We start from the raw sequence: 22074 nt of genomic DNA on the forward strand, positions 1-22074 counted from the left end.
GGAGGAGAAAAAGGAGGAGCAGAAGGAGGGGTTACTTGGAGCCGGCGCTGCCGCCGCTGAGGGCGCGGGGTGGGCTGAGGGGCCATGCCGCCGCCGCGGTGAGTGCGGGGGGTGGCGGTCCTGAGCCGCGTGGGACGGGGGCGGCGGGGCGACCCGGGCGGGGAGAGGGCGGTGAGCTGAACTCGACCGGCGGGGACGGAGCTCGGGGCTGGGGGCTGCGCGGCGCCGGATGGAAGGCGGTGTAGTTTTGTTGTTGTTCCTGTGCCTTTGGGTGCATACGTTGTACCATCGAGGCTCCCTTTCCCTCCGTGCAAATGCTCGCTGTGTTACGTGGCTGGGCTCCAGCCCTTCTAGTGAGTTCCCGCGGCGTTCTCCTTCCTTTTTGCGTGTTGAGCTTATAAAGGAGGCTGCGGCTGGAGGGAGTGACAGCAAACGACCCGCTTTGGGAGGCAGTAGAAGCCTCCGTCCGTTGGTTGTGCGAGGACGGGGCTCGGCAGCTCGGGCTGTGCTGGATCCTGGCCCTGCGGCGCGCTGCCCTCAGGAGCCGAGCGCGGGCTGCTGCCTCCGCCTGCACAGGTGTGCTGAGCCCGGCTGTGAGAGGCCCGGCACCACCCCAGGTGTAAAGCAGCCCCTGCTCTTCTGGAGGCAAAAAAAAAAAAAAAAAAAAAAAAGAGATCTCGTGACCTGGCTTTGATGCTGCCCTGTCGATAATCTGTGCTTTATCCGTGTTCGGAGAGTTGCTTTCTGCTTGAAGGCTGGGTGAAATCTCCTAATTCCAGTACAGCAATTACGCAGGATCATCAGCACTGCACTAATATGCTTGTTTGCTCTGGAACATGCGTTTCAGCTAAGGTCAAATCCCTCCTCTCCTTGCTTAGAAAGAGCAGTCTGTAGGTAACGTGAGATATTTTGGGTACTTTCTGATCCAGCATCTGTGGGTTTTTTTTGTTTTTTTTTTTTTCTTTTATGGCTCTCATCTGAATAGTAACCTGCTCCCAGGCATCTCTGGTTAGAGTAAGCCAATCTTTGTGCTTAGGAAAGGATAGTAGCAATCCCCCCTGCTGTGTCTCTGCTATCTGTGTTACCTGCAGCTGTGAGGCAGTCCAGCTGGGATCCCTAGACCTGGCTTTAGAGCAGCACAAAGGACCAGGTGTTTCCAGATAAGAGGCTTTTGATTAGCACGCGATTGGCCTCCCCTGGTAAGACTGTCTCTGCAGCACTGCATGCCTCCTGCATAAGCTTTGACTCATCCCTGGGTAAGATAAGCTCCTGTGGAGTTTTAGGAGCTCTTCTGCAGCAGGGAGGGAAAGTAATAGTGCTGCAGCTCTAGTGAGCCCTCATCTCTTAGCCTCGTGGGGGAAGCCAGCAGGCTGCCTGACCTGTTGTCAGTTAGGCAATGCTCAGGGCAGATCCCAGTCCTTCTGCTTTCTAATCACTTTGTTTTGAAGGACTCAAATCAATACTGGGTTATGCAAGGAAAGGAGTTCCTGGTAGGTTACTGTGCGTCGTGAGACAGAATGAGTGGATGTCATCATCCTTCTCCTAGTGATGTAAAATAATAGTAGGTATGATGTGTGTTTCAAGCTTTCTGGGAGGATGGAAGCCCCCAGACTGCCATGACAAGGGAAATAAAGGCAAATGATGAGTATGTAGAAAGCAGTAACTAGTGAAATAACGGTTTTGATGGCAGACAGAGTGTGTGTAGAGCAGGGCAAGCTGTGCATCAAATGCATGGGAAGACTAGGAGTATATGAGCAGATGTTTAAAATGAGGAATTTGGATCTTCAAGCAAGAGAATAGCACATAGCAGTGGCAAAAAGAACAGAGGGAGGATCAGTCTTACTGAAGTTACCTTCAGGTTGTGTGAAGGATTGCAACCTAAGCAGCTGTCAGGCTGTTTGGCAGCTGTGTGTTGATTACAGAAGCAGGAAAGTAAGGGGAGCCTTCCAACTGAAGGAACAAGGTCAAATGTGGGGGTTGGACCAGGTGACCTCCTGAGGTCGTTCCAACCTCAACTGTTCTGTAAAACTTTGAAGAGTAGGAAAAGGTCATAATTCTTTTCTGTGGCAGTTCAGCTTATAGGCTTCCTAAGCTGTTCCATCTCTCTGGCCAGGCAGCACTGGTATCACTCAAGTAATGCTTTATTTTGGGGAGATGCTGCTCTGTTTCTCTCTGTTAAAGAGCAAAAATATGCTCATATGCTTCAAGTACGAAAATTCCTGTGTTTTTGTTTCCTCAAAAAAGCGTTACAAAGGTAAAGTCTGTTTCAATCCTTGTTAAAACAAGAAATGCAAATACTCTCCTGATTCTTATATAATGCTCCAAAACATATGGTGGCTTATGGAGATAAATGCATCTGCTGTTGCAGCTACTGTGTTAATGTATGCTATCAGTGCAAAGTCTTTGGCTGTTAATCTGGTGCTTAGCAGCATGAGAAAATGCATTTGTTTGGCTTATTTTGTGTAAAAGTTAATGGTGTCTTTCAGCTGTGCTCCAGCATGTTTCTCGTGTGAGTTAGTATTGTCTAATAATTAGTGTAGATACTTTGAACGCTGTGAAAACTGCGACAAAGCAGGGAAATTAGGAAGCTGCTGATACTCAGCCCTTTCTTGTGCAGTCTAGGGATATTCTGCAATCAGATAGTTTGCATGTTTGAAGCTGGAATACAGTGCTTGGGGGTGAATCAACTTTTCCACTGTTAATACAAGCTAGAAATCTCTAATCCAGGCAGCTTCAAATTTCATACTGAAGGCTGTGTGTGTGAGCAAGGAATAGGTGTGCAGGCTCTACGTGTCGCTTGCAGGTTGGTACTTGGATGCCTCTACCTGGCATAGGGCAGGTGAGCTGCTGTGGTTTTATTTCTTCTGGTGATAATAGCTGTACAAGATTCTGCATTTCTGAGGGTGAGTGTTTGCCATGACTGATGAGCGATAGCTTATTGACTCTGCTGCAGTGGCACATGTGGTCTTATCCCACTTCCCCTTGAGCAAGTCACTGAACAGAAAGGACTTCTTCCCTCTTGCACAGGGAGAGAATACACACATAGAGAAATGTTGCAGAGCTGCTAATGTGAGGTAGCTTACCTGCACTAAATTCCGATGTCATTCCTGTGGCTTTCATTGTGAGACACAGCATCATTTAAGATGTCTAATTTTGAAAGGATAAGCTCAGTTAATAGACTTGCAGTGGCATGCAAGAAGCAAGGTACCTCAGTAAGTGATGGCTATGTGCCATGCTGATTTAAACATAATGGATGTTAAGAGTGTATTCAGAGGTCTTGTTTTTGGTTTATATAAAGTTTTTAAAGAATTATCTGGCTAAATGGCTTAGATTTTCTTCTGCAGACAAGGATTAAATTAGATGCTGTAAACCTTAGGGGTAGCCTGAACTAAAAGATAGATCCTTTTCCGGCCAGAATAGAACTCTCTCCAATTTTGATATACAACCCCTTTTGAATAATTCTTTGAAGGTATTTTGGCTATTTTGCTAATTCCTTCAGCGTAGCACCAAGAGCAGACAACTTTATGGGCTCTGCTGATGCCTCCTCTCATGTATGTGTTAGGCAGTTTGCTTTCTAGAAGTGCATTCTTTACTTTCATGTTTCTTGGAATACCTAAACTTTGTCGGTTGGCATCTTACCTCCTGCATCAGCAGACACTGAGACTCAATGCTTGTGAAACCAGAGGAGTCTGAGCGCTGGGTTATGTGCTGAATGTTTGTACTATCAATGTACTGGAAATTGGCTCCTAGTGAAGTGGGAAAATGTGCTGTTGATCCTATTGCAACATCCATTTCAACATCAAAATCGTGAGAATGCTTTCTCATTAAAAACACTGGCAATGGATAAATAGAATAAAAGTGGCTAATGGGGGATGGAGAAGTGCTCCACAACCCTTTTCTCAAAGGAGGTTCTTTGGAAGAGTAGTAAATGTGTCTGTAAGACCACGTAGAAGGAAAAGAATGGGCAGTCTCTCTTTGGCATAACTTGTAGAAGTGTCCTTTCCATATAGCATGAAATCTCTTTGCTAATGATTTATCACTCTAATCCAATGGTTCAAGTCCACTTCTTTCAGAATCGTGCCAATACAAGGTCTGCTTGCTAATGTATTTGGAAAGACCCTACCCTATTGCTAAATATTGAATCTGACAATATAGGTTTTAGTTTGGATGCATAAGTGTTTTCACTGACTCCATTCATAGATACAGTTGTAGCAGCAACGGTAGATACCTCTTCTGTTACTCTTAGTTGTTAAGTAAAGGAAAAACAGTGTCTCATGTGCAAGAAGAGCTCAGTATAACTGATGAATTGGCTTTCTGGGTGGGCACAAAGAATGAGCTCTTGCTCTTCCAGAGTTTCACTTGTTATTTGTATTATTTATGCTTATTGTGGCCTTGAAACCTTTGATGTATACCTTAATTAAACCTTAATGCAGCATTCAGGTTTAAGAAGTGAATATTGAGACAGCAAATTTCTGAGGATCTCATCAAAATCCGTAGCAGAGCAAATAGTTCAGCTAGAACATCCCATGGCTTCATTGCATGCCTTAATGTGTGGTTGTCCTGGCTCACTCCATGAGCTGAGCAGAGGAGTTGGTTTGTATCCTTGAGTTTCCTCTCCTATGTTGATGGCTGGAGACATTAGTGAGAAAATGGGAGAAGTAGAGAGAAACTGGTATGTGGAAATTACTGTAAACTTCTGTTGTGAAAATAGATCTGAAACAAGAAATGATGATGGGTTTTTTTTGGTCTTCTTGGGAAAGAGTCCCCTACCGGAAAACATGAATGTCCCTTGTTATGCTGTTCCAGATGGCACAGATACTGTGGATGCTGTGCTAAAGCTTGAAGTCAAAACTTCAAGTGACATTTGTTTCTGGACATGAGAAATGCGAATAGATGTGGAGTTCAGTTAAACCTGTGTTTTTAATATTTCTTTCAGTTCTCTGTGATTTATCAGTAGCCAACCATGGAGAACTCACAATGTAATACGTTAAGGATCTTTCCAAGATTATGCCATCTCTTAACGACATGGAGAGCCTTAACAGGAATTAGGAAATCCTAGCAGTTGAGATTGAGTTAAATATTTTCCTATCTGCCGGCTTTTGTGAGTTTAAACCATAGCTTGTTTTAACCCTGCTCACGTAACTACTAGGTTTTGTTACAAATAATGTGTATGTGTACTAATATCAGGTACTCCAGCTCCATAAAGGCGTTTGGTGCAGGGCTAGATCAACTGCCCTGCAAGGGCAGAATCACAGAGTCACTAAGGTTGGAAAAGGCTTCTGAGATCACTTAGTGCTACTGTCAACCCATCCCCACCATGCCCACTGATAGTGTCCCTCGGTGCCACATCTCCTGGGACAGTGATCCCACCACCCCCTGGCAGACCCCAGAGCTGCAGCAGTAGGCACAGCCTTGAGTTGCTGTCTGGTGGCAGCTTCTGGCATATAATTGTAAGTGAATATAGCATGTGGGGTGCAAACATAGCACTTCTGCCATGTTTTTATGTAAGTTTCTGCGTATTGGAAAGGAAAGTCATCTAGGAAAAGAGAACTGAATCAGCCTTGTGTGATTTGTGGGAAATAGACTTGGAGGTCTATGAATGAGTCCTTGTAATCTAGTGCTGGAGGGCAAGATGAAACCTAACCATCCTCATTAAGTCAGCTTCACAGAGTTTCCAGTTCTGTAATATTAGGAAATAACTTAATTGCATCAGGTTTGCATTTTGTACAAGTTCAGGAGTAGCGTTTTGCAGAAATTCTGGTCTGAGTTTGTAGATGTTTAATATATTTTTTGTATGCAGCTGTTGATTTCAGTACTGAATTCCCCACAAAGGAATGTCTGCTTGGAGTGAACTGCACTGCTGGGATTTAAAGAAAGTCTTGTGCAGAATGCAGTGTCGATGGTCAGTGGTTACAGGCTTAAAACTGAGCCCATCAACCCCACTTTTCACTGTCCCACTCCAAAGTACTTCCATGAGGTCTGTTTTATTGCCAGGATTCTGCCAGCATTTCTGGTGGGAGGGCTGTACAGTTTGTTTGTTTATTTTTAGATTTGGAAAATGTTGTAAGAGGCTGAAAACGATGCAAGCACTTTTGATTTAAAAAGTTTAAGACTCCTTTGAACAGAAATCAATCAGAATTGAAATTTGTATGCAAACTTAATGATGGCTTTCTCCAGCATGACTGAGATCCAACCCATTGGTGTTGTAATGAAAGATTCCTTAGAAAGACATTGATTATGCTTCTCTAGTTAGTGGCAGTGCAATGATTGCTGCCAAACATATGTATTGTGGATCACCTTTTAAGAAAAAAAAATATAGCAGTTCTTTGGAGGCTGTATGTACAGTCAGATGAGGTATATAGCCTCATGGAATTGATGTCCTAAAGCCCATCCACGTTAGCCTGTTGTCATAGAGAAGCCTGTGTTTGTTGCCCCACTCACAGTACTGACTTGGAAGCAGTTCTCAGCAACCAAGTGTTAAGTTTTCAGGCTCAGCGTTTTATTGTGTACTGGGAATGAAAACACCAACTGGGTTTGACTGCTACTGCAGTTGGTTTTCTTTCACTGTGTAACCTTGCACTGCCTCTTTAGTGCTGACTCTTCTGGAAGAGGTGAGTGCTTTTCTATTCAGCTTTTTATGTAGAAGTATTCCTCTAATTGTTTTTCGTACATTCGTATTTTTACTACTGTTCTTGTGAGCTCTGTGGGCATAGTATACAAGGAACATATAGGAACAAGGTAGGTAGATTTGAGATGCTGAGAAAAGGCACTAAGCAGCTTACTTAGGCATAGCTGACCTTGTAAGCTCTCTTACCGTTTGTGTATAGCACTGAGGATCTTTCAACTAATATTTAGATCTTTAATAGGAGAGAGGTGCATCCAAGAAATTCAGTGTGGTTTTTAAGCCTGACTTTTTTTTTTTTAAGTTGTATCTAAGAAGGAAGAACTGCATTTCAAAATGCCAGTACCTTTCCTTGGAGGCAGTGCATGAACATCTAGGATTCCTTGAAAGCTGGTTTTGCAAATGAAAAGTAAATCTCATTGTTTCAGTTGGAAGAAAGCATCTATTAGCAAATAAAAGGGAGAAGGTATTTTTAGGGCTCCACAGTGGCATGGCATGTATTTGTATACCAGGTGGCTGAGAGTAACATTCAGCAGAGCAGCCCTGCAGTGCAGCACACTTGCTGGAGATCCCTCTAATTCCATGCAATTGTCCTTTGGGCAACAAGGAGCTTTACTGCAGGGGCGGGGAAAGGACATTGTAGCAGAACAAAACTAACTGTTGTATAGTGCTTAGATACTCAGCACTGGGATTTTCATAAGCTCATGTTTCTAAGTCCAAATGTACTTGCTCATTGTAATCACTAACCGGGCTGCTACGTTAATTTTCTTGATGCTCTGTTGTGCCACTGGTTGTAACCAAACCTGGTAGATCGTTAATGAGAGCCAGAATCTTACGAAACTTCTTCATTCCAAACTTTGAACTGCTTTTTGCATGAAAATTGTGTCCTCAAATGTCTTTTTTTGAAGCATTCCCTTTCCTTGGAGGGGAGAAATATGTAGGAAGAAAGGTATTTGTTGTCAATAAGGGGGGGGGGGGGGGGGGAAAAAGTCTGGTTGATGAAGTGAAAGATGTTAAATTTTAAAATATCTTCCTCAGAAAGGAAACATCTGAAATGGAGGTGGCTAAAGACAGAACTTGCAGTTGAGAAGTTCCAGAAAGCTTGATAAGCAAAGCTACATCTCTGGAGGAGGTATTCATTATTTAGCCCACAGATTTAAAGACAGTAGCATGCGACCTTTAGACATCTGTGGTTAACATCCAAAACCTGAAATACAAATGAATGCTTGTACATTGCAAGCAAACCATTTGACAGGGGTAAGGTAGGGAAGAGTAGGAACCTACAGCCATAAAGATACACTTTAAATATTGTTATAAAACAGTGTTCTTCCAACTTGCAAACTCACAGTACAGTTGTTTAGGTTTCCAGCAATTCATGCAGCTCTTCTCTCTATGCATCTTCCTTTCATTATGAAGGATAATGAACATTCTTGATATTTTAAGACTTTCTTTTTCTGTTCAGAGTTGATCAAAACTTGTATTCATTCCAGCAGGATTTATTTTAGATGGCGTGATGTGGATTTCTATAGCTGTGCTGAAATGACTAAACTTGGATCCTAAAGCTTTTAAAGTTGCATTTAGAAGTGATTTACAGTGGCTCATTAAAAATAGATCTTCGTATGTCATCTCATTAAAATGAATGGGAGCAATGATGTTATACAGGAGGACAGCTTGTGGCCCATAGCGTATTTCTCTGAGAGTTGCTAAAGCTAAATTAGTCTGCTTTCCTCTTCTGTTCTCCCGCTCACTGTAACAAAGAGCACAGCTCTGTTTGGGAGGTCCCTGTCCCTGCAGGTAGGAGCAGGCTGCTGTCGGGACCATCTTGGGTCCTTTCCAGCTGTCCCCAGCCAGGGAGCCTCTGCCCTGATGTGAGGCTGTTCCTGCTAATGCTTTTTTGGAAGTGCAATAATGGTAGCCATTGCACTGGGACCAAGAAATGTACGAAGAGTTAAGGCTATCAAAAGAGGAAAAGCTGCTTTTGTGAGTAGTGTTACTTTATCTTTTTGGCTTTTCTTTCCCCGAATAAAGTCCACACAGGTATTTATCCAAGTACTCTGTAGAAAGATAATTATTTATGTTCTACTAGAATAATCCTTTAAGATATGAAGATTATCATAGAATTGCAGGGGTTGAAAGGGACCTCGAGATCATCAAGTCCATCTCCTCTGCAGAAGCAGGTGCCCTATGACAGATTACACAGAGATATTCAAGACTCAACTGGATGTTTATCTATAGGAGACTCCACAACCTCTCTGGGCAACCTGTTCCAGTGCTCTGTCACCCTTACTGTAAATGAATTCTTCCTCATGTTAGTGTAGAACTTCCTATGTTCAAGTTCTAGCCTTCAGATGTGTCAGCCAATCCTTCCAGCTTTGTATCATCAGCAAACATGTTGAGGATGGACTCTATCCCTTCATCCAGGTTGTTGATGAAGGTGTTGAACAAGACTGGACCCTGAACTGACACGTGGGGTACACCACTAGTTACAGGCCTCCAACTAGACTCTGTGCCACTGACAACCCTGAGAGCTCTGCAGTCAGCCAGTTCTCAACCCACCTCACTGTCCACTCATCTGTCCCACATTGTCTAAGTTTCATAACAAGGATGTTGTGGGAGATGGTGCCTAACACCTTGCTGAAGGCAAAGTGAGCAACATCATCTGCTCTCCCCTGATCTGCCCAGCTAGTGATGACATCATAGAAGGTTATCAGTTGGTCAAGAATGATTTCTCCTTGGTGAATCCATGTTGACTACTCCTGATAACTTTCTCTTCCAGTTGCTTAGAGATGGCATCCATGATGCAACAAGTTGTTGCACCACCTTTGCAGGGATGGGGATGAGGCTGACTGGCCTGTAACCTATCTTTTATACATATCATATACATAACATGTAATTATACATATCTACATAGACTTGCAGAAGGAAATATGGAAGTATGAGTGTCTTTTTTTTTTTTAAATAAAGCTGTTCTTGGAAAAACTTCAAGCAGAGTTGAAGGATTTCTCAAATAATTCCAACTGCTGTTTCAAAAATTTTGAGGTTAATCTGATCCTCTGTTTGACCTCCAACAAACATGAGTTTTGGCATGGCTGTGAAATATCTAGTCATACGGTGTGTTTACTAAGTTGCTGAGGTTAATCCAAGCAGATGTGGTGTTTAAACTGTGGCTACTCAGAGATCCTGTAGCTACTTTTTCTCTGTTAGCCAAAATATTGTGAAATATGGTTGGCATTTTCTTCATTAAAAATATTGAAGGCTCACACATTGGGTCACTGTTAGAGCTGCACAGGTTCCTAACAGGAAACTCTTCCAGGCTGTCTGGGGGAACAGAGTGCATCAGTGTTGGGCAAATGGTTAAACAAATGTAAATGTTTGGGGTTGCATGTGTGAACTGAATTTTGTGATGGTGCTGTGAGGAACCTACACGAAGTCAGCAATGTGGAAAACAGCGCTGTGCAGTAATCACTGCAGCTGGAGTCTGGCAGGAGCCTCCTGGAGCTTTTCAGCTCTGCTATTGATTGACTTTGAGGGAGTTTTACTGAGTTACTTATAACTTTTATACTTGGAGAAAAAAATTAATAGTTTACTACATCTGCAAGGAAGTGAGATCTCTTCAGTGGAATTTGTCAGGATTAGAGAGGAATATTTTGCTGTTGCCGTTATGTCGTGCAAACTCAGTTCTTCCTGAGGCTTTGTCAAAGTGAGAAAACTGTCAGGCAATAAATGTGGCAGTCAGAATAGAGAGAGAGAAGGGAGAGTCTGAAAGTCAGAATGTTTGGTTATAAATATAGGGAATGCAGTGGATTGCTATGTAAATATATTTTGAGCAGATACTGGGAGCAGCTTCTAAAAGCATGTACTTTTCTCCTCCTCAGTTGCTCCACTTGCCTCCAAAATGGACCATAACTTCCTGATACAGGAGATGCTGCTACCTCAGACAATTTGTTTGTCTGGGTTATGGATTTTGTTCATCTCTTCTGACTGGATTCTGAAGTATCCCAATGCAAGCAGCCATAAACCCCATGTATTCCTACCTAGGATGCTGTGTGTGTTAACAAGAGCTTGTAAAATATTTCAAGATGTAATCATAGGCTTATTTATTATTTGTTGTGAAAGCTCCTATGTTACTGAGAGGGAGGAATTGTCTTCTGTTTGTTTTGAAGATTGACTCACTGCATTTCTTTTTTGGATAAGAGGATTGAGGTATTTTGGAAACTCTCTTTTGGCAGCTGTGTTGCTTTTCAGAAAAGGAGGGGTGAAATACTTTAGACCCTTCAAGCGTAGTCTGAGTTATCTGTGAGGAACTGTATTATCATAAAATCATAGAACCACCAAAGTTGGAAAAGACCTCCAAGTCATCCAGTCCAACCATCCACCTACCACCAATACTTCCCCACTAACCCATGTCCCTTAGTACAGCATCAGAGTGTTTTTTGAACACCTCCAGGGATGTTGACTCCACCACCTCCCTGGACAGCCCATTCCATCATCTGCCCACTCTTCTGGAGAAGAAATTTTTCCTAATATCCATCCTGAATCTCCCCTGGCACAACTTGAGGACATTCCTCTAGTTCTGTTGCTGGTTATGTGATAGAGAAAGAGAGACTGATTCATAATGCATATTATGAAGTTTTTCTTATGTTTAAACTGTAGTTTTAGGGGAGTAACAATTTTTGCTTGCATTTGATTTAATAGAAAGCACAGAATTGTAGGAATTGGAAGGGACCTCTGCAGAGCATCTAGTCCAACCCTCTGCCTAAGCAGTTTCCCTACATCTTTACTATTCAAATTGCAATTTAATGGTGACTGAATTGAATGTTGCTGTATTATTGCATAAATAAAATGATAAGAAAAATATTCTGGTGAGCATGTAGACACTGCATGGTGCAAATCTGCTCTTCCAGTTTGCTTCTCTATTTAAACCTGCTGGCTCTGCTCGTGTTACCAGGGCTTTAGGGCTGTCAAGTTCAAAAATATACAAGCTGCATGAGAAAAAGAGATTACATCAGAGTTGAGAAAGATACTGATACTTTGTGGGAGGAAAATGTAAAGCTGAAATCTCATAACCCTGCTTGGAGAAACCAGCTGGGGGAGGGTGGATGGTTTTTGGCCATCACCAGAGCACTGCAACCATGTCTGGGCAGTGGGACATAGCTGCTGGGTAAAGTTGGGAAGGGTTTTTCCTGGTTAACTAAACAGTACTGAGGAGCAATGTGCCTAGACAGAGTGAGTGTGTTTGCTGTGCCCTGAGGGATTGCAGAAGGGCCTCCTCCTCGACTGAGGCTCAAGGGAAAAATGGGAGACCTGTGTGGCAGTTATCCCTGTGACTACTTTTTCTCTTCTCTCTGGAGCACCTCAGAGCGGTTATTTTGGCCATGGTATTTTGAAACAAGTGCAGCTTGGTGTGTTGGGAAGGCAGGGATGTGTTGATGCGATTGTATACATAAGAGTGTAGGGCTGGAAAGGGTCTCCTGGCTCCTCAGGGCAGGTCCCATGCAGAACCTTATATATAGCGTATAGTGCTTGAAAAGTTGGTAGAAATGATTGAAATCTATAGGAAGCCAATTGTGTAAATGCTCATGTGTTGCTAAGTAAGGTAAACTGCTCAACCCTGATTTTCCTTTGTAGACAGTGTTCAGGTTTTTTTCCAATCTGCCTTCAAAGCTAAGTCTCTGACAGAACACTTGGAACTTAGAGGAAATAAATAATGGCTTTGTATTTTCCTGCCAAATGTATTACCAAATGTCTTGGTTGAATAGCGAGCTACTGAAAGGGCTTCATTTCTGCATTGTAGAGGTTCTGTCACTTATTTTAAATGCAATTTTTCAACCTTTGTGTCCTTTCACAAAGCTGCAAAACAGCAGGGGAGGGGAAAGGAAAGCGAAGCAGTTCTGCCCTGGGAAAGAACACATGGACTAATATCACACTCAGGTTTGTGCTTGTTGTGTTTGTAGGAGCAATCTGGTAGGTCTCCAGGTGTGATCTTCGGGCTGGTCAGAGGGCTTTTGGAGATGGAAGGGATGGATGGCGATCTTTTCACTCTGGTGATCGCTCATTTATCACTCATTTGAATGTCTGATCTTGAGCACAGCAAACTTTGTGTCTGGATTCAGCAGCAGCATGGGCTCTGAGTTGTGAAACACATCAGAGAAGGTGAGGAAGAAGCTCGTTCCATGATGAACGCTGCTTTGTGACCTGTGTTCCTACTGCTATCTGGGATAGCAAGGGTGAGATCTGGTTCTCCTGTACAAACCTCAGTGTGGATATACCTTTACATAGCTCTGAAATGAAAAGGTTGCTTCTGCTGCAGGAATTGCTATCTTATTAAAACAGTTGTGTTCCACAGCATAAGTACACGTGCCACAGTGTGGGATTGTACATCTGTGTTACCATAGCAAATGGGAAAACAATTCCTGCAGGTTCTGTGGAGCAGTATTAGGCCTGGACAAGTCTTGCAGTGGATGACCTTCTTGTGGCTGTGCAAGAAAAAACTGGCAAGTACCCAGATCTTCGAGGATAAGTATTAATTGTCTGCAGACTGTCTGGCAAGAGGAGTAACTATGATGCAAGGATATTGCTGTGCATCTAATCTTGCTTCTTTGCAACTCCGGTGCTTTTTCAGAGCCTGGATTTGCTTTATTGTATGGTAATTGACCACTGTTAGCACAGGCAATAAGTTATTGGAGTGTGGTGATCTGCATCTATCTAGCTGCTAAACCCATCCTGTTAGCTAGAATGGGGTTTTTTTTTGGAGTCACTTATGCCCCAGAGCTTTTCTTGCCTCACTAATTTCATGGCCCTCTGGTTAAGCAGTGAGATTTGTGTGGCAGTGTTAGAGCCTGTTTTACAGAGCATGCAATTTGTCTGCATGCACGGAATCAGTATGAGATTTAAACCCTGTTTAAGACCTTTTTAAGCTCGTTGGGTTTTACTGCTGCATAGTTTTTTGTTGGCTTTTTTTTTTTTGCCTTACAGAAGTGAGGGAGTTTGACTTGGTAGGAATAACAGGTAAATTGTTTTTGAGGAGGCTTCTTCCTTTATTCTACATCGTGGAAATGTTCTGTTTAGAACAGAGGGAATGGCTTGCTGCAGTCTGTGAAAGTGGAATTTGAATCTTTGGTTGCAAGTCACTTTAGGACTCAGAATTACACTGCCAAAATGAGTGGGATCTTTATAGGTTTCTTTGGGATCATAATGCCTTCTACCTCCGTTTAGTAGTTTTCCATATTGAAAAGGGAATCTGTTTGTGCTCATAACTGTTGTCAAGGTTTGTTCTTTGCCAGCCTGATCTGAGGACTTTCCTTAGTTTCTGACTTCTTGAGAAGCCTGAGGAATACATTAGCATAAACTCTGCCCCACCATCTCCAGTACTTTGTTTTCTTAATGCAAATGTTTTGCTAATTAAATGGTGGCTAAATGTTTTCTTGACTTATTGCTACTATGCTAATAATTCACTGTGTTTAGATAATGAGAGAAATCTGATTCTTTGAGGGTTTTTTTCTTTCTGAAATTTGGGAGCCAAGCCTTGTTTAGACAGGAGAAACTCCAAACAGTTTACCTGATTCTCCAGGGCTGTAAATAAAACTTTATCACCAGTTTCACATGCTTCATTCCAGGGGTTTGCTTACTTGAGTAATTGCCAGTATACTTTGGGAAGTGGCGTTAGTGGTGGGATGCCTACAGGAAAACTATGGGCTGCTTTGCTTCCTTTCAGCTTCAGGTGGGAACCTCCCCCAGGGAGGACGGAATCTATTCCAGAGTCTGCAGATGCCTACAGTGAGCCAGTGAATTTCCTTGGAGGCTTTTATTCTTTGCTATTCTATCTCTGCTTCTTTTCTTTCTGAAGAGAGCCTGTAAATGTCACTGTCTTGATACTGTGTCTTAGCTAGATTGCACTCTGATTTCTGGAATTTCTGGGATGCTCACGATGGTTGGTGTTCTTAAATCTGGAATGAAGGAGGAGTTAACTACTGGTTTTTCAGTCTGTCTTCTCTCATTCCACATTTCAAGCTAGGAACTGAAAGCAAGAACCGATTCTTTGTATCTGGTACGTACTTAGATACTGATGTTTAAATGAATGTAAGCAGATGAAGAACATACTCTGGTGGGAGAAAGATAATTATATTACTGCTCTGAGAGAATTAATTTCTTACCCTTAAGTGTGATGTGTCACTTGGCTGCCAGTGATTGTTGCTTCATGTTTTAAAGCAGTAGTGGCCACATGTTGACCAACTGTGGTCATGCTTCTTGAATGGGAAAGTGAAGAGGCATTTCCTTCTTAAGGTCTGCAGTTAACGTTGCAAAAATATTTAATGGAAGAGTAATGGGTAGAATGAACTTCATTAATGTATAAGCCTAAGGAGTTAATAGGAGGTACTCTCAAAATGTGTTTTTATTCTTATTCTCTTTCAGGTAATTGAGAATGGGTCCTCAACGATGCTGAATGTACAATGGGAAGTGTCACGCTTCGCTATTTCTGTTATGGGTGCCTTTTCACATCGGTGACCTGGACGCTTCTGCTCTTTGTTTATTTCAACTTCAGTGAAGAGAACCAATCCTTCAAGAATGTGCCCATCAAGGGGCTAGAACCTCAGAAGCCATTTCCAAAAAAATTCTACCCCCGTTTCACTCGGGGACCAGTTAATATACCTGAATTGCAACAGAAAGAAAGTAAGTTTAGAAATCCTATTGGAAATCATGTCCAGGACCCAGTAAAGGGGGAGAGAGACTTCTCTCCTGAAATGGGTGAGTGCTCCTGAAATGGGTGACAACAGAGTAGAAGTAGAAAATGAAAGTTGTCTGTTTATTTGTTCAAAGGATTTCAGGGTGAAACTGTGCAATAAGGTAGCTTTGGTGTTAAATGTAAGTGGTACTAGTGGCTCTCTTAATTAGGAGTTACTTGAAATTTATTCTGTCGTGTAAAATCCAAAATATACTATTTCTAACAGTTATAATTCTCTGTGTAAGTGTTAACAAGGACTGGATTACAACAATATGTCTACCCTTGATGTGGTTCTTGATTTTCTTTTTTAGAAGGTTCAGTGTATGTCTTTCATGTCTTGCTCCTGTATTGTATTTGAACCTAATCATGAACTTTTACTAGCCATCAAGAAGCCGTGGTCTTACGCAGCGATTAAAAGTAGCTTGGTAGCAATACATGATGTAGACCATTGATGTGGAGAATATTCTTGGAGTATGAAATAGCCTAAAAAAAAATGTGGGGGGGGGGTTGGGACAAAATTACAATGTAAGATTGATTGAGATGATGGTGATTATGGTCAAATCCTGCTTCTTTTGTACCAACAAATATCTGCATGTTTCATTGGAACATATTTCATCAATGAGATTATTTAGGTTTGTATTCCTAACTAAAATCTTTGTGTAATGAACTTCTTACAGGTTAGTGTTTTCTGCTGTATTTGAATATGCATTGGCTATTAGCCTGTGAACTCGCTTTAAGTCTGGAGGCACATATTGAGTGTTATAATATTGGTATCTACTTCTTTTTGGGGATTTGTTGTAATGCCTTCCATAGCCAGGAGCTTAATACTTATATCCAACCAAATTCTTTTATCATTACTGTATCATTAGCTTTAAAAGTTTATAGACCTTTAACAAACTTGCATGTTAGACTTGTGCACGTATGTGGAAAAACACCCTCCAAAACAGAAATGCCAATTTGCATTGCCTTGTGGCGTTACAAATGTTTATCAATTCACTGCAAAAACCACAAGAGCCAAGTGAGGTGAAAGCCAGTCCAGAGGTGGCCATTTCTTTCCAGCTATTCAGTGCTGGCCAGGAAAGAAATTGGAGCTTTTCAACTGAGAAGTCCCTTGATCTTCAAACAGAGTGACTAGTTTGGTTGGTGAAAGCCAAGAGGATTTACGGTGCCAGGATAAGCTTTACATGAATCATGAGGAGACAGCTGGCTCTCTGTTTGAATTAGATCAGGTGCTGCAGGAAGGGGCTTCATGCCACTCTGGGCTTGGGCAATGATAAACACACAAAGCAAAAAACAAACAAAAAAACCAGCAACAGAAAAAAAGGACTGACGTGTGATAGCCAAAAACACTGATCTGGTAGAGTAATCTATCTTTTCTTTGCAAACCTATGAGATCCACATAACACTGCTGAAGTCAATCCGGAGCTGATGTTTCCATTGCAAATCTTCTTTTCCAAGGACTTATCTACTGTTTGGACTGAAACCTTTCGGGTCTTTTGCGCATGTTTTGGATGTTGTTCTTTATGAAGACGTTTTAAAAATTATTAGCATTTCTTCTTGTCTGTATTCAGAAGATCAGAATAGAGTAGCTAGTGGTTGTCTATTGATGGAATGTAGAACAAAACATTTGGTGTGTGTTTAAGCTCATGCTTTGTATAAAAGAAATGTTTGTAGGTTGACCCAGTGGCATTGTGTTACTGTGATGTATGCAAAAATGATTGAGCTGGCTACCTAAGCTCACAAGCTGGAAACCTTTCTCTGAAACTGCATCTAATTCAAAGGAAGGCTGACTTACCCTTTTAGACCACTGGTGCTGGAGGGGAGAGGCGCTGTTACTGTGACCAGACCTCATTCCTGCTCTCTGTACGTGTGTCAGGGCATCTACACTTCATAGAATTGTTCGAGTTGGAAGGGATTCCTAAAGGTCATCTAGTCTCTCCCCCGCCTCAACCCCTGCAATAAATAGGGAGACCTACAGCTAGATCAGGTTGCCCAGAGCCCCATCCAGGCTGACTGTCTATGTCTACAGGGATGGGGCACCTGCCACCTCTGTGGGCAACCTAATCCAGTACTTCACTATCCTTACTGTTTAAAAAAAAAAAATTAAAATACACAAAAACACTTTTTCCTTATATCCAGTCTAAATCTTCCCTTTTAGTGATGTTTCACAGTGTCACTGCAGTGTCTCTGCTGTACTTGGGACTAAAAGCACTAGAGTGGGAATCCCAAGAGATGGGAATCTGGATGTGTGGATGCAGATTTTCCTCTAGAAGGTGGTCTTCTGTACCCATAGGTAGACTTTGTGCTGAAACAACTGGTAGTGACACAGCTGTGCTCTGAAGGCCCACCAGGGCTTGTCCTTAAGGTTAAAACTTTTTTCTTTACATTTTCTTATGCTCTTTATTCTGTTTTCTAATCCACTGCATTTGAGCTCAGTTGGCTTTTGCATAGCTGTCAAAAACTCAGTGTGAGGAATGAGGACAGTCTGGGAGGTTTGATTTTTATTCTGCTTTAGAGAGAAGGCAAAGGAGTAAGAGATTGCTGTCAAAAACAACTGTAAGGGAGATGCAGCAAGACTTGCTGGTGGTGTGCTCTTGCTACTTCCTTCTACTTTCATTTTTTTGTAGAAGAATTCATTTGGAGCACCATAATATTTTGCTGTTCTTCACCCTGGTGAGCATTTGGCTCAGTGAGAGAGGAACCCTGGCATTGAATCAAGGCAGGCACGATGGCATTCGGGATTTCACCTTGGCCTCTGGCAGTGTACTTTATTTATACTAACAATTGCTGCCTCTGCTGTGCTCAGCAACAGCTGATGCTTCTGCTAAAATAATCAGCAAAGGGGCAGCTAGCTTTATTGCTGTTTTCTTTGTTGTCAAGGTCTCAAGTGAGAAATAAGAAGTTGTCGATTCTATCATAGCTATTTTTGTTACTGCGTGGAATTGGAGCTGTTACTGTGAGGGCTTTTCTCCCACTATAACTATTTTTTTCTCTCTCAAAAATCCCACTTCTAGACCTGGACAGGTGCTGATTCATTGTGTGAGCTGTCTTTCCTGTCTTTGATGTTGTTTGGTGGTGCTGGGAATAAGAGACCATTTAAGAGAAGGGAATGTGTCTGTTAAGGCAATAAATACAAGAAAGTCATCAGTTTGGAGGAAGAATTCATGTTATTGTAGCTACACAGGCTGCTCAAAAGCTCTACTTATCTGAGGGGTAACAAAAACAGTTGAGCAATAATACATTCCACAGAACCAGAGAGTAAAGGAATTTCTGAAGAGCTTTGGCTTTGTTGGTTTTAGGGAAAGTTAAAGCACACATTTCAATCCTTGATCATTTCCAATGGATACTTTTAATTCTTTCAACTGATCTGGATGTGTTCTTTCTGCAGGAATGATTTTTAATGAAGAAGATCAGGAGGTACGAGACTTGGGCTATCAGAAGCATGCTTTCAATATGCTCATCAGTAACCGGCTGGGATACCACAGGGAGGTACCTGATACAAGAGATGCAAAGTATGTATGGTTATTCAAACACATATCATATTTATTTAATTTTTGAGAGCTGTCTTCCTAGATGTGCTCTCTGTTACTTCAAGTATGCTACTTCTTTTCAAGCTTTGTTTTTGATGTTACAGGTACTGTAATTGTCAAAAGAAATGCTATAATTCTCTTTGGTACCATTGAAAACTGGATGTTAAATGTTCAGGTGCCCAAGTTGATGAGTGTTCTATGGAGAAGATGCTGGCAACTTATGTAGTGCTCACTTTTTATTGCAAGCCCATAGAGGATAAGTTAGATGAAAGACTGAGATTTCTACTTCTGAATTTGTTTGGTATCTGGATGGCACTGCTGGATACTGTGTTTTATTATAAAGCAGAATTTTTCTTTAATCCATACAGTACATATGGAAAAAGTCATCACAGTAACAACATAAGAAAAAAACCACTGAATTGATAAATAAACCTGCTTCTATTTTTCTGGTGGTTGCTTTGGTGTGGGTCAAGGTAATGAATCGTACTTGCTGAAATCCCTACCAGGAGCTGAATTCATTCCAAGTCAATGAAGGCTTCTTTTGTATACCACTGTTTCCGTTTATGGTTTTTCTTATTTTTATTGGATTCCCTCATGTCTGGCATCATCAAATGACATTAATCTGTAATATTGTAGTCTTGTAGAGGTTATGGATAAAATTTGAAAATAAGTAGAATGAACTTCTGCTTTGAGTGATATTCAGTGAGGAGCTTAAGATGCCTAAATTTAGTTATCTGCATGTTAGTCAGTTGTCTCTACTATTATTACATTTAGCAGAGATCCAGTCAGTGTAGTTAATGGAGCATACACAGCTCTTCAGCTAACAAAATGCACTTCTCTGCCTTAGGGTGAGCTGAATGCTGTCTAGACTTCACTGACAGTATTGACTTGATTTGAGTGTCTTAATCTGCAGGTTGAATCCCAGTGTTTAGTTGTCTAAACAAGTATTTAGCACTATTGGAGATACTCTGGAATATCCAACCAGCTCTCCAGTGGCTGGGCAATAGATGTATTTGTCCTATTTGCCATTCTTGTACATACCTGAGCCACCTTAGAGTACTAGGCAGTGTTTTAATAGCTGAAATAAGACTTTAGTATTTACTCTTATGTCCTAAGGATCTGTTATTCTCCTGCCCACTACAACCCATCATATTTTGTTTTCTAGCAAGTAGCAGTGCTAACTGTAAGTTTGTATTTATGTGGAGAGTAACTTATTATGCTTAATCCTACTGTAGGTGTTAAATAACTTGGATGTAAGTAGTCTATGACATTCAAAGAGTGACATAGCCCTTTGGAAATCCCACAGATAACAAAGTATTGTGTTTCTGTTTGCAGGTGTAGAGAGAAATCCTACCCTTCTGATCTGCCATTTGCCAGTGTTATCATTTGTTTCTACAACGAAGCACTTTCTGCCCTGCTTCGCACGGTGCACAGTGTCCTGGATCGCACTCCTGCTCACCTTCTTCATGAAATTATTTTGGTGGATGACAACAGTGAACTGGGTGAGAACCTTTTGGAAATATTTTGCTCAGAGCCTACACTTCTCAGCTTTCCCATATCTTCCTGTGCTTTACTATCAGACTGAATGTAGAATCTGTACGTGAAACCAGTTTTTACTGATGTCTGTATCTGAAAAGTCCTAGCCACTACAGATGCAAGATATTCCATTTTGCCCAAAATGCTATCTGCTTTGACACTGGTGCCATTTTCCTGATGAGGTTTGTATTATATAGATTTAAACATTCAAAAACTGAAGCTAATAATGAGGAGTGTGTCCAGGCTACTCAAGTGCTCAGAGATTACTCTCCCGGAAAATTTCTTAGGCCAATCCTGGCCATGAAAGCTTCTGAAAGGCACTGAATGCACACAATCCCTGCTGAGGTCTCACAAATAAGTGAATGTGGCACTATGGAAACAATGCGTTGGTTTTTTTTACTTTCTTGGCATTTCAGGATAATGAAGTGCTGGGATCAGAGCTCAGCCTTTACTGGAAGGGCTCTGCATGGCTCTTGCACAGCCTCTTGTGGCCACCCTAGGGGTAGCTGTTGCTGGCTCTTGGAGCAGCCACCTCCACCAAGTCAGTGCCATGCCCCAGAGGGGAAATCCTTGCAGCATTGCATTACTCTTGAAAGAGTGGTGCTCCAGCGTTTTTCTCTTACACAAAGCACTCGGCAAAGACTGATGTAACCCAGGGGTTTTGGCATCTCAAATGTTGTGTGCCAGTTGAGGAGTGTTAGTCCAGCAAGACTTGCAAGTAGGATTGTGCAAGCTGCCTGCCTCTATAAGTCCAAAACTTCATGCATTTTTAAAATGATTTTTAGGTTCTTCTTTAGTACATAGGATCTTTCTTTACCTCATTTTGGTTTGCAAGTTAAGGTCTCACTTGTTCTTTGAGACTGAGACGCATCTCTTATAGAATTAAGTTCTCTTGTGCAGCTATTTTCTGTCTGTGAGGTCAGGTCAAACGTTAAGATATGGAGAAAAGAGGTCAAACACGTGATGATAAGTATGCATAATACTTAAAAACTTTTGTCCTTTTGTTCTTTGGATGCAATGAGCACTCTTTGCTGCAAGTCTCATGTGCAAGTTGTTATTTTCAGGTTTCATAGCCTTCATATTCAAATCTAAGCTTACTTCAAAACCCACTCTTTTGAATGTGGTAATGCATTTGGTTAATGCCTGCGTTTAGGCAGTAATGCCTTTACTCTTCTAGCCTGTTACCTAATTCAAGACCAAATTAGATTCAAAGCATTGAAGTTGCTATTCTTGCCTTTCTGGCTGTAAATGAGTATGTTTTGAAGCTAAAGATGGGAGAAGATGCTATTTTTACAGAGAACTACTAGTCTCATTGGTGGAACAACCAGTATAACACCAATGCATGCAGTATAAGGAGCAAGCAAGTCCCTGAACTACAACAACAAGGGAATATGTGAGTCATGGAAGCCAGAGTCCTGTGGCTGGTGTGCCATGATGGAGTGTTCTAGGCCCTTCAGAAGGGACAGGCAAGGCAGGGGACTGGTGTTTATATACTTCAGTGAACTTTGCTCTTTTTCAAAAGCATATACTTGTCAACAGTGCTCTTGATCATAAAACTGAGCTGGAAGGGACCTCACAATGATTTTTAGGGGTCCCTGCAATGAACAGGGACACCTACAGCTCAATCAGGTGCTCAAAAACTGGTGCAGCTTTACACCGAACCT

General features: G+C 41.8%; 1 protein-coding gene across 10 annotated transcripts in view; it reads left to right on the forward strand.

Moving 5' to 3' along the window:
- The window catches only part of GALNT11 (polypeptide N-acetylgalactosaminyltransferase 11), a 39859-nt gene continuing 17785 nt past the window's right edge, over positions 1-22074 (forward strand). For 2 of the 10 annotated variants that reach the window (XM_418541.8, XM_046930874.1), the window contains exons 1-4: positions 1-98; positions 15035-15367; positions 18733-18856; positions 20210-20376. In XM_418541.8, coding sequence (XP_418541.3) covers positions 15073-15367; positions 18733-18856; positions 20210-20376 — 586 coding nt within the window. In that variant the 5' untranslated portion in view covers positions 1-98; positions 15035-15072. Of the gene's footprint in view, positions 2840-6546; positions 6612-12481; positions 12554-12700; positions 12850-14622; positions 14670-15034; positions 15368-18732; positions 18857-20209; positions 20377-22074 lie in introns of those variants that run through there. The other 8 variants (XM_004939136.5, XM_046930860.1, XM_040695379.2 and 5 more) reach the window with 8 other exon arrangements.

The sequence above is a fragment of the Gallus gallus genome, chromosome 2 (assembly GCF_016699485.2).
Source record: "Gallus gallus isolate bGalGal1 chromosome 2, bGalGal1.mat.broiler.GRCg7b, whole genome shotgun sequence".
Taxonomy (NCBI): domain Eukaryota; kingdom Metazoa; phylum Chordata; class Aves; order Galliformes; family Phasianidae; genus Gallus; species Gallus gallus.